This window comes from Tubulanus polymorphus, chromosome 3 (assembly GCF_964204645.1).
Source record: "Tubulanus polymorphus chromosome 3, tnTubPoly1.2, whole genome shotgun sequence".
Classification (NCBI taxonomy): Eukaryota; Metazoa; Nemertea; class Palaeonemertea; order Tubulaniformes; family Tubulanidae; genus Tubulanus; species Tubulanus polymorphus.
Window position 1 is genome coordinate 1,336,736 of NC_134027.1, and position 13,249 is coordinate 1,349,984.

General features: G+C 38.6%; 2 protein-coding genes across 2 annotated transcripts in view; one reads left to right on the top strand and one right to left on the bottom strand.

Moving 5' to 3' along the window:
• Window positions 1–5,372: 5,372 nt before the first annotated feature.
• LOC141902673 (uncharacterized) lies at window positions 5,373–8,901 on the bottom strand. The gene is made up of 3 exons (XM_074790501.1): window positions 8,568–8,901; window positions 7,734–7,960; window positions 5,373–7,080 (listed from the first exon to the last, which is right to left on the bottom strand). Exons 1-3 carry the CDS (start codon window positions 8,846–8,848, stop codon window positions 6,872–6,874), a joined length of 717 nt encoding a protein of 238 aa, XP_074646602.1. The 5' UTR covers window positions 8,849–8,901; the 3' UTR covers window positions 5,373–6,871.
• A 3,925-nt stretch (window positions 8,902–12,826) lies between these two features.
• Window positions 12,827–13,249, top strand: part of LOC141901415 (bifunctional arginine demethylase and lysyl-hydroxylase JMJD6-A-like) — a 3,426-nt gene continuing 3,003 nt past the window's right edge. The window contains exon 1 of the mRNA XM_074788629.1: window positions 12,827–13,249. This exon is cut by the window's right edge and continues 322 nt beyond it. Within this exon, the coding sequence (XP_074644730.1) occupies window positions 12,973–13,249 (277 nt within the window). The 5' untranslated portion in view covers window positions 12,827–12,972.

A 13,249-nucleotide genomic window follows, 5' to 3' on the forward strand; every position in this document is an offset into this window, starting at 1 on the left:
GTACCTAACCTTACCATAACATTATTCTTTAATAACACTAGCGCCACCCAGTGGATAGGTGACCCAAACTGCAGTTAGACCCCGCGGCTTATTCTGAGCGCTAGTGAGCTATCAATCAAAGCACATATTACAGTATTTCTATGTCTATTGACAGATGTTTTTGAGAAAAATTAATTGGAGCTGAATTTAACTTCAGAAATTGGCTGCAAAAGCGAAGCCGTTTCATCCCTTGTTATTTTTATAAAGTAAGGGGTCGCGCCCGCCTGAAACTGATCCTTAACTACTAATTGTTTATCGAAACGTCGAACATAGTGGATAAACAAATAATATCAACGCAAAGTATTTCTGTCATATTTTGAATTTATTTACTGTTCATATTTAGCGCCATTCTCGCGAGATTATCAACAACCCGGAAGTAAAATCCAAGCCAGTTTACAAGCTCTTGGGCCCGGATCCACGGTCGTGAGTTAAGATTTGACCCCGAGTTAAAACGTTGAAAATGAACTTATCTTAACTCACAGTTAACTCTAACCCACAACTATGGAACCGGATCCTGTTGATTACCTCCCGCTGAAGCTCACACCAACACAAACCCTTCATTGGTGTATTGCATCACCCACGATTTCTTGGGCGGACAGGTTAACCCTCAGTGCCCACCAGTCTATATATCGACCCAATCAGATGCATTGTTTTTACCAACACGCTTGCTCTATAAATACCACGCATCTGATTGGCTAGATATATAGACTGATGGGTGCTGAATGAAAACCTGAAATCGTGAGCAATGATATAGACCAATGTGGCGTTTGCGGCCTGGGCCAAATTCGGTTTTCGTATCTAGTCGACTAGTGGTCGGAACTAATAACAGAACAGTTCGGTAGTAACGTATTTCGCAGTGTCGGCCATCTTGGAAATGGGTCGGAACTACAGCGACCGTGCTCAATCCGACCATTTCCGACTAACTGACATTCTGTTTCATTTAGTTCAACTATAGTCGACTAACTCTGATAACTGAAGTTCGCCCTGGCTGGATTTGGTTTGGCTTGAGCTTCAGCGGGCAGCAATCAAACACTGGCAAGTGAGGAGGGGTCGGGGAAGCGAGGTCAGATAGATGGAGGGGGTGTAGTTATTGTCTGTGGTTTCAATTTCACCTGAATATTGTAAGTAAAACACGTCTGATACCCGAGTGTTTCCTGCATCACGATTCTCCCTAATTCTCTTTCTTTTGAATTGATAACCTGAATGAACCACTGAATGAACCGAGGTTCTTCTGATTCATTCAATTGTCTATAACTGATGTATGTGATGTGTGAAGAGTCTACAATCAACAGATGTGAAATCAAATTATATTCTCTGTTTCAGGCATTACATACTTCTATCATCGTGGCTTGAAATACCATCGGGTAAAAGTGGAGCATTTTTGGGAGCAGCATGAGTAGTGCAGGAGCAGTAGGAGCAGCATCATAGGATTAGCAAGAGCAGCATCATAGGAGTAGCAAGAGCAGCATCATAGGGGTAGTACAGATATAGTAGAAGCATCACAAGCATAGCAGAGAAACAAGATAAGTGGCATTTGAAATGTAGAAAATAGAAAAAGCTGTAGAATGTTTTCTAATGTTGTGAAATGTTTTCTGACACAGTCTGATTTGTGTCAGATTGTAACTTTAGAATTTTCACTCATTGTTTCAGTCTAATTGAGATATAACAGATGTACATGTAACACTGACTGTGTAACACTGCAGTCGTTTGTTCACTTATTCCTCCTCAGTTTGAACAATGATTGTTCTCTCATCTTCATTAGCAATAAGAATCATTGCCATCTGTCCAAATATAGCATCGTAACATTTCTACTTATTCAATCATAGAGGGAATGAGTTGTATGAGGTTTGGGTATGGAATGGGGCAGAGTATGGTGTAGTTGACATGTTAGGGTAGGATAGGGTAATGTGATACGGTAAGGTCGGCTGGATGATGCAGGGTTGTTTGATGTGGTTGCATTTGATGATGCGTTTGATATGGAACTGGTCAAGGTTGGTGTATGTGGTAGTGTACGGTGTATATAGTTAGGGAAGGTGTGATGATAACCGCCCTCAATTAGTAACCTTTCAATCGGTTATCATCACACCTTCCCTAACTACGGTATACATCGTACACTACCACATTCATCCATCTCGACCATTTCCATATCAAACTCATCTTCTAATCCAACCATATCAAACAACCCTGCATCATCCAACTCAACCTTACCTCATCACGATGTCCTATCCTCCCCTAACATGTCAACCACACCATGTCCTGCCCCATTCCATACCCAAGCGCCATAACACTCATTCCCTCTATGATTGAATAAGTAGAAATGTTATGATGCTGTAGTTACGTGGATGAGAATGATTCTCATTGCTAATGAAGATGAGAGAACAAACATTCTTCAAACTGAGGAGGAATATTTGAACAAACGACTGCAGTGTTACACAGTCAGTGATACATGTACACCAGCCTCATCTCAATTAGACTGAAACAAAGAGGGAAACGTCTACATTTACAATCTGACACAAATCTGACTGTGTCAAAAAGATTTTTTCAATTAGTCACTCACGATTGTCTAATGTACAAATGTTTTCTAATGCAGCACAAGTGCTGGGTGCAGGATCAAGAGACTCTTTAAATCTTGAGAAATGTTTGAATTTAAGCAATGTCTGTTTTCACATTTCAGTGGTTGATATTGCCTGAACTAGTCGCAAATCCACAGCCAAGACCTATAAGCTGACTCCACATCTGGTGAGTATGTATGCGGGAAAATTGGATAAAATCATGAGATTTACTACATATTTCAATCGTGGAATTTTACCTTTACAGCCTTCAGCCCAGGGTTAAACCTACAAGTGGGACACTGTTTGGTGAACTCAACATCCAAGTGCTGCAGAATCTACCTCCAGTGAGACACTGTCTGGTGAACTCAACATCCAAGTGCTGCAGAATCTACCCCCATTGAGACACTGTCTGGTGAACTCAACATCCAACTGCTGCAGAATCTACCTCCAGTGAGACACTGTCTGGTGAACTCAACATCCAAGTGCTACAGAATCTACCCCCAGTGAGACACTGTCTGGTGAACTCAACATCCAAGTGCTGCAGAATCTACCCCAGTGAGACACTGTCTGGTGAACTCAACATCCAAGTGTTGCAGAATCTACCTCCAGTGAGACACTGTCTGGTGAACTCAACATCCAAGTGCTGCAGAATCTACCCCCAGTGAGACACTGTCTGGTGAACTCAACATCCAAGTGTTGCAGAATCTACCCCAAGCGAGACACTGTCTGGAGAACCATCTTTCATGTATCCCCTCTCCCCTTCCCCACCTCAATTCATCCCCTTTACCCAACCCAAACTTCTCATGTACCCTTGTCTTTTATCATCTGCCAGATGTCTTCAATCCTATCAATTACAGCCACCTTTTGATTTCTTCTAAGCCTAACATAAATAAGTACTAATTATCCTTTAACCTAACTAAACCTTTACAGTTAAAAGGTGGTTGTTATAGATAGTTATTTTGGACAAAAGACTTGTCATGACTTCATTGTCAATCAACCCGAACTTGCGGGACCAGAAAATCTGTTCGTTATAACCATACCAGTTCGTTATATCCAGTATGGAATTTATAAGATTTTCTTACTTGGGACAAAATTCTATATTTGTGAAAATCCGATGAATCGCTATCAGAGTTTGTATGTATTTGTATAAATGTTATATATGTGTTATTTGTAGCAATCACTGATGCTGTTAATTCTTGTATCAATTTCGAATGTTCATGAATAAATATATGTATAATCGTGTTGTTTGTTTATCGCGGGATCCGTGGTGAGTTCAACCACTGCGATTCCCAGCGGCTGACTGATTTCAATTAAACCCGTCCAAACTCTTTCATCACCTACAAAACCCGTTCAAGTTTTTGCTTTGGACAGGTTTTAGAGCGCGGTGAGTTTGCACGCGTTTTCTACAAGTCCTAACCCTCAGTTATTGCTGTCGTTTGTTCCGGTTCCGCGTCCAAACTATCCAATGTCAGATGGACTGGTTCCGGAGTATTATTGACGAACTGCGGGTTCGGACTACATACACAAAATATTCCGTTTCCACTTCACGGTCATCCTCGCTTGCCAGGGCCACCGGTTTTCTGAGTTAGTCGAACTAAATGAAACCGAATGTCCGATAGTCGGAACTATATTCCGGAAATAGTTCGAAAATCAAGCGCATTCGGTTATTAGTTCCGACTACTAGTCGACAAGATACGAACACCGAATTTGGCCCAGGGGTTTCGTATCGCTCCCCGAACTCAGGGCCAAATTATGTATCTAGTTCGGTAAAGTGAGCGCTGATTGGTCAACTAAAGGGGATCCACGGATGCCGCCTCGTGTCATTTGTTACAAGCGCTGTGATTGGTACGTCCGGATTCTGATCGGCGAGAAACGACTCGCGTTGTCGTGGAGTTCAGAGAACGGCTTTAGCTGAATGGTTGCCTGTTCGGTTTTCGTAGCAAGTCGACTAGTGGTCGGAACTACGTAATAACCGAATAAGAATCTTTTATTTCTTACGCCATAAAACCCATGATACATCGATACATCTACATCGATAACTAATACATACGCGTTATTTAAGAGGTTCTGTGTGAGTCTACGTCATCGATATTGGCGTTTCAATTAAAATTTTATTCAATTGAATATATTTCATAACACTCATTATATTTTTGATGAATTGTAATAATTATTTTTAAGGGGATGTACACTACGTCATCAATATATCAGGACTAGACTGAGATAAAATTGCTGAGTCGAAGTCATTTTTTATATATTCAGTAAATGATTACTCTAACTCTCGAATTCTTACATTATGTGGATCTTGATTCCGATGAAAGTGCCTCAAATATTGTAAGAAAATACATTAATTAAATGTTATCTCTTTGTTATCTATCAAATTTCAGAAGTTGTATTGATATTCGAACTTCAATTTGCCTCGTCGAATTCAAAGATCGCCTTGTTAATGATGATGGATTGTTCTGGTACGAACTGCAGTTTGTGACATGTTATTGAGATGACGGCTCTTTGGGGCTCAGTTCTGTACGCGAGAATTTCACAATGAAACAGCCAGCGAGTCGAAATGCTGTTAATTTTTTTCCAAGTAGATATATCTCCTCGATATGATCCTGGATCGAGGGAGAATTAATGTTCTTCTTTTATTCAGTCTGTAGTAAAAACAGTCGTAGAATTGCATTTTCTCCGCGAAAAACAGTTTTGAATTTGATTACATCAAGAATGAACGCGACGATTCCTTTACAAGAGAGCAAAAATGTATATTTTTATTATTTTCACGCAGCAAAGTTTTATTATTTTCAAAAAAATGAGATCAGCCATTTTTGTAAATAAAGTACTTGTTTCATTTATCGATACAATCGATTTCTAGGAATTACATCAATAAAATGGTAGTCGACATGAAATTGTTTCTTTTTTAAAAATGATTTTCGATACTACATAAATTGATATGAAAATAGATTGCAATGAGTTGGTTTTAAGATATCACGATATATTGAAATAGATTGCAATGAGTTGGTTTTAAGATATCACGATATATTGAAATAGATTGCAATGAGTTGTGAGTTGATATCACGATACATTGAGGGTCATTTCTTATATACTACTTGTTGACCCAGATACAAACAGCGCGATGGTAGAATGAACTAGAAGCAATGCACATCGAATCTCGTTATGCCTTCTTAAATAAAACAGATTTCAAGCATTTTTCCACCAGAGTTATTTTTCTTGAGATAGATAAATCAAGTATGAACGCAACGATTCTTTTTACAAGAGAAAAAATGTACATTTTTATTATTTTCACGCAGTACTATAAACAATGTGAACGAAGAAAATGAGATCAGCCATTTTTGTAAATAAAGTACTTGTTTCATTTATAAATACAATGATATTTCTATGAATTACATTAATAAAATGGTAGTTTCTTATTTTCAAAGATACAACGAGATGATTTTCAATACTGCATAAATTGATATAAAAATAGATATAGTAAATTGCGATGAATTGGTTTTAAGATATCACAAGTGTCATTTCCTATATACTACTTGTTGACCCAGATACAAACAGCATGATGACGGTATGAACTAGAAGCAATGCATATCGTATCGCCTTCTTAATTCAAACAAGATTTCAAACATTTTCCTACCATTGTTATTATTCTTGTGAGTGACGCAGTCCTGAGTTTGCGTAACAATTATTGGATAATAGTTTATTCGAAAACATAAACGTCTTATCAACATAACTATATAATTACATATATATAGTGATTTGATCACATCAACCCAGTTGACACAAACTGGCTAAAAACAATAGATACAGATAAAAATATCCGTTTTAAATATAGAAATATCCCTGACTTAGAAAACGACAAATCTTCCTCTAAAATGATAAAAAATAAATTTCCATTTCATACAAAATCGGGTTGCGGTTTTCAAAAGCGGTTCTAGCACATACCGCGAGTGATTGAGGAATTCAAAAGCACAAATAACAATGTTTTACAACTAGCTGTGGTTTCATAGGGATAGGCTTACGCCGTTTTGAAAACCCTGGCCACAGATTACTAACGTATGATTGGTTACAAAAAGAAAATTTCTAAAAGTTTAGACCAGAACAGTTGTTCTTCATCTAAGGGAAAAAAGTTGAAATATCCTAAAAATTCATTTGAATATCATTGAACTTGCGTCGTTTTAAAAACCCGCACAAGTTGTCTTAAGTAGAAAAATCAGTAAAAAATTGAAATATCCTAAAAATCTAATTGAATATAAAATTAAGAAACTACACGCAAAAATTCATAGACGATTTTGACGTTCCTGTATAAGAGACCTACTTCTTTGGCGTAGTAATACTAATTTACCGATACTACATTCAGTCTCTTCGTGAAATGATCTACGTCTGATACTGGTCTTAGGAGCACACGAATCGGTGACAAAAACTCGTGACGTCACCACTGCCTGGGCTATTTCGTCTTTCTGGTGTTGTTGAACGTACTTCTGACCGGCTGAAAACGAGGAAATACCTGACGTGTTAATTAATGTTGTATCGATTGAATATCCAAATGAAAACAAGAAATTAATTTTTGCGTTATTTTCTAACTTTTGATTAGTATATAATTTCCTTCATCGATTCATGTTCATTTTTGATTACAGAAATTTTAATCCAAATAACATTAATTCGTATTGTATCGTATTGATAATGTAAAATCGTTCTCTATCTAAACAGGAATTTTACATTCCTGGGATTTTACCCTTAAATGTATGTAAACAACGACAATTCTTAATAGGAATCGATGTTATGTGTCTTTGAATTATAAAGTTCGAGGAAAGAGATAGTCAGTAAACCTGTCCGTGGCTTAGTATCGGAAATATTCACAAACCGCTTATTGGTATAAGCCAATTCGATTATAAAGCCTCTTACCACCAACGATTAGGTAACTAAATAAGATAGAGGCTACTAGAGTAACATTGCTTTGACGGGGGCTTCAAAACACGCCGCCCACGTAAGAAGAATCTATTTACGAATTTGAAGTTGAGATATATTTCACAGAATTATAGTAACACACTAGATATTTCTAGAATTCCAAACATATTTGGTCAATTGATCATTGAGTAGTGATTAACAAATTAGATTCCTAGAATAAATAGTTTTACGCACCAGAAGTCGAATAGTACTCGTGTAAGTAGGACACTATATCATGTTTTCGGTTGATAAGTGCGTCATCCATGACGTCACGGCCTCTCGAGTTTCTGAGTGAGGGGTTGGCGTTGGCCTCGATGAGTAGTTTGATTACGTCTAAATGTCCTTTATTTGCGGCTAAATGACATGCCGTGTCTAGATTTCTCGTTGTTTTATTCACATCTGCGCCGTTGGCGATAAGAATTCTGAAAGATTTTGAAAATATGACGTGTTTTAACCGTAATGAAATGACTCAATTCGGGACCAGTTTTAACTTATAGTGGACTTAGTTAAGTACTGTCTCTAGATAGAATTAGTTCATTTCTGATATTTCAACTCGTAACTGAAATTCTAATTTTCAACTTTGGAACCGAGTCCCGAGTTTTAAAGATCCGTAATACTAATTTTTCAGGGCCTCTCCAGTTTTCATAATGAAAGCCCTGGTACATTTTTAGATGACTCCTGTTTCAGACTTTCATCTGTATGAACCCAAATAAAGCCTATAAAATACACAATTTTAAAACTTTGGGGCCCGTACAGTCCTGTCTTAGGTTTCAAGACCTACATCTTATAAGATGATCGTACTTCTAAGACTGAGTCTTAAGATTTAAGACGACTTTTTGGTCTTTTTGTACTGTTAATGTTCCATTAGACTCAGGGCCAAGTTTCACAAAAAAAGTTCACCTCCAAAATCGATCATCATCTATTCAGTTTATCAGATTTTTCTATTCAATCTTAACTCGATCTAGGAATTAATTTTTTTTGTAAAACTGACCACTAGGCCCACACGAGGTGACAGGTTGTTTTACCTACCTGGCGCTTTCAACGTCCCCGGAATCGGCGGCCGCGTGTAACGCCGTAGCGCCCCAACAATTCTGCTTATCAACAATCGCCTGCATCGATACTAACAGACGAACTAGTCGAAAACATCCACGGGCAGCGGCCCAATATAGGGCCGTGCCTGAACTATTCTTCCCGCAATCGTTTATATTACAGTACGATCCTTTTTGTAAAAGTTTGTACGCTTTTTCGAAGTCGCCAGTTCGAGCAGCATCAGCTAGTGAAGCGTTCCTCAACGTTTCCATTGCTACCATGTTGTTGCCTGCGCGTGAGTGTTACGTGCTGTCTAATCAGCAATGACGGTTTATCACGGCAGTTAATGGTTGTTATATATACACGTCGATCTGCAGGGGAAACCCGGTTATGAGCATTTAAAAATATACGCGTCATACGAATAATTACACGGACTTTGTACTATACAGCCTGGAATTTTAATGAACAAAACCAAAGCGGATATAGTATTGTATCTTCTTTTGTTATTTGTGGTTGCAGGATGCTCATTTATTGCTCTTTACAGAAAAAAAACAGTTTAAACGCAATCGTTGAAATACGTATGTACTATTCCTCGTAAAATACCTCGTAACGGCGGGAACATCCCGAGATGGACGTGAATCGAGGAACGTTTTCGATGTGAATATTATTTGCAGAGTGGGTGGCTCAATGTTATACCGTGGAAAATCCGTATCGTTTTTCACACGTAATCTACCGAGAAAATTCGACTTGGATCGGTTTAAATTTTTGGTCGATGAGAGAAATAAATGTTTCCTTTTATTAGGGATGAAAAACCGTGCGAGATAACGGTGAGGTTTTCATTACGACTACTCCACGCTGGATGGAAAAAACCGACATCGTTTTTGAGGTTAGAATCTATAAGTTCGTGTCTCTGTAGGCTGTGGGTTTTATTCGTTAACTCTATCTACAAGGAGATTTACATCAGTACACTGCGGCCTCGTGTAGGCCTCTCGATGTCCATTCAAACCGTTTCCTTCTACAAGTTTGATAACAACTTTTCCGCACGTGCCAGCTGAATTAATTAATTATAATCAAAATTGTTTTTAAGCCCGGTTTAATTACACGATGCGGGATCCAGTTCCATAGTTATAATTTAGAGTTGACACTGAAACTTTAAAGCAGTTGATTTAGCGGAACTGGCGTCTGGGATATGTTTAGAGTTCTGAGTCTGAGGGTTCTGTCTCACAGTTGTGGCTTTTAATTCCGGTTAAAGCAATGGCAATTTGCGGAGTACAAACTCTCTACCGGCCACTTCTATCAGGTTTACAGATTACAAACTCTCTACCGGCCGCTTCTATCGGGTTTACAGATTACAAACTCTCTACCGGCCACTTCTATCGGGTTTACAGATTACAAACTCTCTACCGGTCGCTTCTATCGGGTTTACAGATTACAAACTTTCTACCGGTCGCTTCTATCGGGTTTACAGATTACAAACTCTCTACCGGCCGCTTCTATCGGGTTTACAGATTACAAACTCTCTACCGGTCGCTTCTATCAGGTTTACAGATTACAAACTCTCTACCGGTCGCTTCTATCGGGTTTACAGATTACAAACTCTCTACCGGCCGCTTCTATCGGGTTTACAGATTACAAACTCTCTACCGGCCGCTTCTATCAGGTTTACAGATTACAAACTCTCTACCGGCCGCTTCTATCAGGTTTACAGATTACAAACTCTCTACCGGCCGCTTCTATCAGGTTTACAGATTACAAACTCTCTACCGGCCGCTTCTATCAGGTTTACAGATTACAAACTCTCTACCGGCCGCTTCTATCAGGTTTACAGAATACAAACTCTCTACCGGCCGCTTCTATCAGGTTTACAGATTACAAACTCTCCACCGGTCGCTTCTATCAGGTTTACAGATCATGCTATCCCAGAATGGATAGAGCGTATATTCTGGTCGAAACGAACGCGCCGGAAGAGAATCAAGAATTGGCAGAGACTTATTCAAAACCTGTCTAAGTTGTTAGGTCAATAAGAAAAGAAGTTATTTTACGATGAAACCGCAGTTGCGTGAAATAATTGATCTGGAAAACCCGTTCGAGTCAGGTGCGACCAGTCTTTCAAAACACCAGCTGATCTCCTTCAACGATTCAATTAGGGTTTCGTCTCGGGAACCCAAGATCTGAGCGACGTACAGCAAGAAAAAAATTTCTTATTCATTTATAAAACAAGGCACAATTCCATAAAGTTCTCGTGTATGTTCAACACTTTGAGATAAAATTTTTGTAAACTTTTAATGTTTGAAATCGGGGGCCTAATTGCACAAAATGGGTCTTAAATCTGAAGACTGGTCTTACACAAGTTCAACCGATAGGAATCCAGGATGTTCTTAATCATCAATCGCTACGAATGAATATGAAATATGATTTCCATTTTTTGGGCTTTCGGTGGAAATTTTGAAATCTGATTAATCAGATTTTATCAGGTGAATGTGAGTGTATTATGTGTATACCTGTATTTGCAGCTATTTTCTGATACACGAATGAATTCAATTAATGGTAGTTTCATTATTCATCTAAGGTTTTTTAATCAAATATTTCGCACGAAAATGTTTCGGTTCAAAGGTTCTTTTCGGTACAGTATTTGCTGGTAAATAACCTGTATACGGCGCATCAGCTGTTATTGAATGTAGTTATTCTAATCTATTCAAACATGAAGCGGATTCAATACACAATTTACGACTTATATAGTAATAAACACCTGATTTTTATGAGCCATCAGTTTTAGAAAACAAGATGAAAAAGGGAAATTTCGATCTAGATTGATGTTTTTCCTGGGTGGCTTTTACGGCTTTGTCATGCGATGATTCGGTCTTTTTGAGGTTATTACATTTTTTGATAATTTTGGGATTTGGGGAGGTGGATTTGCCCCATGTAGTTGCCCAGTGAAGGCCAGCGGTCACTGGTCCACCGTCAATAATGTGGTCATGAGTTCGGGATCCGTGTGGTATCTTTTGATAGATGTGTCACCCTGATATAAGTTGCATATTTTATAATCATATAGATCTACAGTGTCATATCGAACGACAACCAGCCGGTTACAGTTGATTTGTCCTCTTGTATCCGGCGTCAATTGAGGATAGAATTAAACTCGTCTATCCTCTTGTACCCGGCGTCAATTAGATTAGAAATAAACTCATCTTTCGTTTTATTCCTGGCGTCAATTGAAACAATCAATGCGAATGAAATCGGCGAGAGAAAAAAAAATGATATAACCGCTGTTTTACTTTCAATTAATGTTTATTTTGGTGATTTTTCAAATTGCAGTGAATCTTTTATTCAATGTGGTATACAGCAATGACAAACAGAGCTGACAAACAGGTGACTGGAGAAAATGATTGTGCCAGTGAAAACCTGTAATTCTGAGAGCTGCAGATTTTGCAGATTATTGGCGTCATTGTCTAAGGTGTGAGCACCAAATGCACTCGCATCAGAAATAGTGACAAAAAAACGTGAAGAATTGATGAATACAAACACTGATAAACAGGTGACACGGGAACCAGTCATTGTGTTTGTAAAGAATGCTGGAAAACCTGTGACAGTCGAAGATTTTGCAGATTAATTGTCAATAGGGATCTGTACCAAATGCACTCCCATTAGAAACAGTGACAGAAAACGCGAACAATTTCAGAATGCAAATTGAGCTGGCAAACGAATGACAGGAAGAAGTCATTGTGTTTATGAGAATGAGAATATGACCTAGAATTCAGATTTTGCAGATTATTGGCGTCATTGTTCCAAGATATGTGCACCAAATGCACTCGCATTAGAAATAGCCACAGAAAACGCGAACTATTTCTGAATACGAATAGAGCGGGGGAGAGGGCATTTGAAAACTGCGACTACCGCACGTGCTGCATGTGCGACATTCCGGATCCGCGCCTGTCATGACAGAGATAGGCATCATTTTCATAACGATGTTTCTTCTAAAACCGATATAACGAGTTTAAAAATGAAATTCGTTACGTCAGTCGTGATCATTATTTTCTACGAACGAGGAGTTGTTTCGTAAACAAATATTGCATAACGTATATCGGTTGAATTTGAAATATTGTCAACTTGATTCAAACAAGTTCTCTTCGTGGGACTGGGCCCTGAAGACCCGCAGTAGTTATGCGTATCTTGTCGCGCTAGTGAAATGTAAGCACAAATAGTTTTTTAAAAACTCTCTGCTAGCAAACAAGCAGTAAACAATATGGGAGGCCTTTATCTATATATAGCCTTCTATGTGAAACCCGCACATGGCCCGGATATAGTCAAGAGATATGAAAAACTGTATAGGCTTTATGTACTAATGTAGTGTAGGTGTAATGTACAGTAGTATGCACGTACAGTCGTAGCCCACACACACTGAAAAATGAAACACGAAAAACAGTTCCTAAAATCTTTACACGATTTGCGTATAAAATCACGAAAAGATGGAATCGATGACGCGGAATTCGAATCGTTGTTATCGGAATACAGAAAGGAATACAAATCCCGGCACCGTTCTGGGTTTAACACCTGGTTGCGCGCGGCTGTTGTTTCGATGTTCGTAGTTTTTGTAACTATCGGTTACTGCCAATCGTGGTTCTCGGAATACGAGTGTATAATCGACCAAAATCCATTCGTTCAGGAATTAGCGCGTCCTCTCA